The sequence below is a fragment of the Limulus polyphemus genome, unplaced genomic scaffold (genome assembly GCF_000517525.1).
Source record: "Limulus polyphemus unplaced genomic scaffold, Limulus_polyphemus-2.1.2 Scaffold5585, whole genome shotgun sequence".
Lineage (NCBI taxonomy): Eukaryota > Metazoa > Arthropoda > Merostomata > Xiphosura > Limulidae > Limulus > Limulus polyphemus.
In genome coordinates this window covers 36,734-43,127 of record NW_013671195.1, presented here as the reverse complement: position 1 = coordinate 43,127, position 6,394 = coordinate 36,734, and the positions used below count along the sequence as shown (strand labels likewise).

Here is a 6,394-nt window from a genome sequence, read left to right as displayed (position 1 = left end):
ATTATAGCCAATAGTAGAACATAGATTATTATAGCCAATAGTAGAACATAGATTATTATAGCCAAGTAGTAGAACATAGATTATTATAGCCAGTAGTAGAACATAGATTATTATAGCCAATAGTAGAACATAGATTATTATAGCCAACAGTAGAACATAGATTATTATAGCCTATAGTAGAACATAGATTATTATAGCCTATAGTAGAACATAGATTATTATAGCCAATAGTAGAACATAGATTATTATAGCCAACAGTAGAACATAGATTATTATAGCCAACAGTAGAACATAGATTATTATAGTCAATAGTAGAACATACATTATTATAGTCAATAGTAGAACATAGATTATTATAGCCAACAGTAGAACATAGATTATTATAGCCAACAGTAGAACATAGATTATTATAGCCAATAGTAGAACATAGATTATTATAGCCAGTAGTAGAACATGGATTATTATAACCAAAAGTAGAACATAGATTATTATAGTCAATACATTGAAATAAATTAACGATTAGGTTTGAAAGCTCATTTTAGGCTTATACTCGATGCCCCCCCCCCAGTGGCACAGCGGTATGTCTCCGGACTTACAACGCTAGAATCCGGGTTTCGATGCCCGTGGTGGGCAGAGCATAGATAGCCCATCGTGTAGCTTTGTAGTAGTATTCGAAATTCGTTATATTTTAAGTTTATACTCGATGGCTAAAGTTATTAAACATCATTAACAAGGTGATTATTTAAGTGTTATAGTACGTAAAAAAAAAGCGGTAGAATTTGGCGTTTTTATTGAACCCGGAACTGTGGGATTACTGTGTCTTTTTTTGATAACCGATTTGAGTTTTTTCCAAAAAAATTCACAGTTACACTATTTTCTGCCAATATCAGACAGCAGCCCACACGATATCCCGCCTTTTATCTTATAGACCTGTGCCCTACGTATTACATCTGCTTCTGTAAAACAGTTCTGTAATCAAGTTTGATGGATATGTCGTTATACTGAAGTCAATATCCTTTTCAAGGTTACTGTTGCCGTGTGTTTTATCTGAATTTCCCTTTGTTTTCTCTACTCCGCCATCTATTGACGAATAGCATTACTATTGTAATTTACAATTTATTTCACATTTCAGACGGTTTTTCCTAATCCATTTCTCGCTTTTCAAGCAACGCTCGATTTTATATTCTATTTTTGAGTTAAGTTTGTAATGAAAGGGCACCGTATTTGCCAGAGGAATAAAAATCAAATACGAGATTTTAGTACGTTATTATATAGTTGCAAGAGGTAGAAGGTTTAATCTACCATTTATTGTGCGCGTATTTTATTTAATGACGTAATATGACGTAACAACCAATCACCTTCTTACACTTTAATATTAGAGATTGGGGCCTTTTGATTACTCTAGGTGGCGATGTTATTTCCGAAAACCTATTGTTTGTATTGACCCATTAAAGCTCCAGACGGCTGTAAATTGGTGATAAATCTGAAAATATATAATTATAGTTTTAAAGTATCACATATAACTAAGTCAAAAAGGCACTGACAGTTGCTAAGAGATAAGATCCATGAACTTCTCGTTGCTAGGAAACCGCGTGACGTAAACTTGAAACCCATGTAGTTATCTTTGTATTTTATAAGATATATTAAATTATCTTTACAAACATTATATATATATATATATATATAAACATAATCTTATTGTTGAACTTATTAGATTGATAATTAATATTAACGACCTATCAGAGCAAGAAACATACGAACGTACTGAAATGCAAAATAAAACTCAAGACAATAACGCTTACCTTGCTCTATTGTAAAAACTAGGATGCATTGCTTCATCAGTTGATTATCTAGGCAGTTCGACCGTAAACCCAATAATATCTCACGATAGTTGTTTCACGTACATATGTTATGCATTGTAAATTAATGACATGGTAGTTACATCATACAGTATGTTTTACGAACTGTTTTTTTTTATATAGTTCCTTGTGTCGTTCCCTATCCGCCAGAGGGCCATTACAAGACTTTACAGCATCATCCTTTCCCTCTGATCAATCATACTGCACCTCCATTCCCCCAAAGCCATCTTCATCTTACGAGTCCGAGTTCATCTCACCCCGTGAGGTTACCCCATCACCCACATCAACATTCTCAACTCTCCCCGACTAATAATCCCATGGCATTACCAAGACCTTCATCATCTTCCGGACTTCAATCGCCCACCGAAAAGCCATCTGCTATACCAACGTCCGTTATCACGGCGGCTCATAGCAACAGTAACCTTGGAAACGACACAGATCCGTCCTTCTACGTTGAAGATCTCTCTTTCCAGCCACGAGTCAAGAAGAAAGGTAAATATTGTCGACTGTAGTTTTTTTTTATCTTCTCTTCTTTCTGACAATTTAAAAAAAAAAAAGAAAGAAAACCGTAAACCTGGAGAATGGAGATCCAATTTCCGAAAACGCTCGGGTTCTGATCTTTCTCTCTCCCTTTTTTTTTTAATTGCTTTATTATTATTTTGTGATCCCACGTGCTTCTGCAGTCAATATGTTGATAAAATTATTCAATCATTATACATATAGTATTTCGAAATAACAAGTTATTGTGATAACGTTATTTCTTTAAAATATAAAACTTAATTGTATCAATCATTTAATTTTAATGTCATCCTTATTTATACACGAGTTCTAAATTTTATAGGTGGTTGTTAAGTTTTTGTTTGAAGCTACACAATGGGCTATCTGTGTTCTGCCCACCACGGGTATCGAAACCCGGATTCTATCGTTGTAAGTCCGCAGACATACCGATGTGCCACTGGGGGGGCTCTAAATTTTATAGGTAGTTGTTAGGTTTTTGTTTGAAGCTACACAATGGGCTATTTTTGCTCTGCTCCCCCATCCCGGTATCGAAACCCGGTTTCTAGAATTGTAAGTCCGCAGACTTTACTACTGTGCCTCTGTCACCTGGGTGGATGGGTGGGGGTGGCTATAGGTAATTGCTGTTGTCTTCTGATACTAGTAATGCGATAAAAACATTAATTATATTAAATACAAAGTACTTGCAAAAGTTATGCCATGTTATGAAAATGTATATTTTTTACCAGTTTTTAGTATTTTAACAAGTGTTAAACTGACGTTTCTAAGGTTACAAATGTGTAAGGTAAGAAAGAAAGACAATAACAACAAAAAAAAACACGTGATGATAAAGCCATCTGGCGATGGAATAAAATGTAACGTTTACAAACGTAAACTTGTTCGTTTTTTTATATACAACTCCGTTACTGTTTAGAGTTAAGTAATTCCCATTATTTAGAGAAAGTGCCCGTATGTACGATATTTTAGACAAAAAATGAATAGTTTCGTTTTCGTAAGGTCAAAATTTTAAACCCGGTGGCATTATTTTATATCAACCACTGTTAACGAGAGTGTAACATTACAGTTATCACGTTACGAGACAATCGAATCGCTGTTAATGAAATGTTCATGTATCCGACCACTTGTTTTTTTGTTTTCCTGTCAGGCCGAAAGCCGAAGAATTTTGATGGTAACATTTCATCTTCCGGCAAGAGAAGAAACAAAGAAGGTATGTCGCCAGTTATTACGCATGCTCTGTATGACATTTTCAAAATTTCCAATTGCACGAATGAAATAAAGAAATAGATAAAAGTCTACGCACTAACACGTACAGTATCTCGATAATGCATTTCTTGTTAGGCTTATCTAAAAGGCGTTTCATTAGGCTTAAGGAGATTGTCATCGTTAAAGAAGCGTCTTTTAATTTTCAGTATACACAAAACACATCTAGATTTGATTTTTGACTGGTACAGAGTGTAATATAAGGAAAAGTGTGGAGGGTTTGAGTTTGGAAGATTAAAGACTGAATTTTAACTCCCGACATATGATCAACTTGGAGGGCGTTATAGATTAAACAAATGATAAATTAGAAGTTACTCGGTTTCCCGTAACACCTTATGTTTTTTTTGGTAGGTCAAGCAATAAGTTCGGTTTCTAAGGTAGACTTACCCTCGGTATTATGTTAAAGGTCAGCATGATTACTGTGTAAATCATATTTCAGTTTTTCAAGTGAAAATGTTCACGTGTTTGTCCGAAGTCACATATTGTTCTTTTTTGTGTGTTTCTGTATAGGTTCGACTACGTACTTATGGGAGTTTTTACTTAAATTGCTACAAGACAAGGAATACTGCCCTCACTACATAAAATGGACGAACAGAGAGAAAGGCATCTTTAAGCTGGTTGACTCGAAGGCTGTTTCTAAGCTGTGGGGAGTACACAAAAACAAGCCAGACATGAACTACGAGACGATGGGTCGTGCTCTCAGGTGAGGCAAGCAAGCCAAGCTGGTTTTGTACGTTTTCACTCTCAGTCGTAAATTCAATTACGATAACTTAATAACGTTCGTTTGTCTACGTCAGTAAATCAAACGATTCTTTAGTGCGTATTGTTGCTAGGACACACACACACACCCCCTGAGGGCTTATAACGCTAACATTTGGGTTTGATCCTTGCGGTGGTCACAGTAGAGAAAACTCATTGTGCAGCCTTGCGCTTAACAGCATACAAAATTCGCTTATCTATTATAATAACACCCAGTTTTTGTGTGTTTTGAAAATGCGCGCGAACCTTATTATCTAAATACGCATGCGCGCGAACTCATTTCAACGGATGTAAAAAAAAAAGGTGGTTGTAATTATAATTCAGTACAAATTTTGTACAACGACATATTAAGAGCTTATCAAAGTTTTTAAAAGGTCTAATGTAAGGTCGTAGGGTAAAGTTTAGTCCTCACTAAACTAAAACAAAAAACGTACACAAGTTACTGTGTTAATTTGTCTCTCTATCGAATATAGGCCATACTTAGGCCTAATGTTAGGCCCAAGACAAGTGGACTTAAAGATTTCGACGTCTGCGATTAGAATTCCTTTGTATTATTCTAGAAATCTTGTATTTAATGAATTACTGTTGCAATAAAGATACTAATTTGACCACAAATGTTAGACTGACCACTATAAACGACCTCTATAGATGAAAATCTGTGTAATAGAACTTAAAGGCAATGGATTACAGGTTGTTTTTTTTCTCCGAATTGTGTTTTCAAGTATTATTGCTTCAATTATAAGTTCCTTTAATTGATTAACGACTTTGTATTTTAGGTACTACTATCAGAGAGGAATCTTAGCGAAAGTAGATGGCCAAAGACTGGTGTACCAGTTTGTTGAGGTACCGAAAGAAATAGTGGAGATTGACTGTTCGGGAGCCTGATATCACCAACGGTTTGTTCCGAGATGATCATGATTATTCACGTGTGCTAGGTGTTGTCATGGGAACAGAACAGGTGTCCGAGAAGGGGGACTGACTGCGCATGTCTTGAAAATATTGTCGTGGTTGTTGAATGAACAATTTTCAGACCCGTCACCATTTCAACACTTCAGCCGAGATAAAAACGTACTGTGAAAACTGTATTTTTATATATATATATATATATATCTCAAAGGACGCTTTCTATCCATTGTTAATTCACAAATATTCCAAACAAATTTATTTATTTTTTCTATGACCTAGGTTGTTATCTGTAGCAACTGTTAATGGCTGTAATGTGAGATAAACGACATGCAACGCATATATATATGTTGTTTGACGTATCAACAATATGTGAATGATTCGTGTATACGTTTGCTCGTTACTTTTTAGCGTGTATCATACTATAGTTGTATTACTTTGTGCTTGACAAAGCGGGGTTTTAGTTGTAATATTATACTCTGGTGTAAAATGAGTAAAGAATTTAAACCCAAAAGACTATGAGAACATATTTAATTGAACGTAAAACATTATTTTTTTTTATCTACACAATTTTTACACACATGCACTACTACGATAATATGGAATACTTAAAGTGTCGCCATCTAGTGGTAAAGTTGAATCACCTTGAAAAATTAATTCGGTTTTAATAGAATTAATTTTCTTTTATGCAGTAAAATGTAAAATCTACACGACTAAAGTCCGTTACCGTGTAGTAACTGCATTAAATTTCCAAAAAAAATTTCTTTTACGTTTGATTTACTTTGCGTTTAAATCATTACGAAAAAGGGTGGAATATTTTCACGACAATTTTTTGAAAATGTTCAGGTTTTGATTTGGTAATGTCTACAATGTTCCGAGATTCAAATGTGCCTTCCAAAAAAATATAAAATAATATATATACTTATACATAAGATCTTTAATGCTTCGTGAAACTTTCAGAATTTCTAAACTTTCGTACGTACAAGTACATAAGAAAAGAGACGAGTACGAGCTATCTTTATGAGAGGATACACTTAAAGAAAAAAATATAATCAAAGTATAGGTATATAAGAAAATACGAAAAAATGCAGTGAATT

General features: G+C 34.4%; 1 protein-coding gene across 1 annotated transcript in view; it reads left to right on the top strand.

The window, feature by feature from the left end:
• LOC106472761 (ecdysone-induced protein 74EF-like) overlaps positions 1-6,362 on the top strand; it is a 24,623-nt gene extending 18,261 nt beyond the window's left edge. The window contains exons 5-8 of the mRNA XM_013933417.2: positions 1,983-2,351; positions 3,520-3,582; positions 4,146-4,338; positions 5,171-6,362. Of these exons, the coding sequence (XP_013788871.2) occupies positions 1,983-2,351; positions 3,520-3,582; positions 4,146-4,338; positions 5,171-5,279 (734 nt within the window). The 3' untranslated portion in view covers positions 5,280-6,362. The remainder of the gene's footprint in view (positions 1-1,982; positions 2,352-3,519; positions 3,583-4,145; positions 4,339-5,170) is intronic.
• The last annotated feature ends 32 nt before the right edge of the window (positions 6,363-6,394 follow it).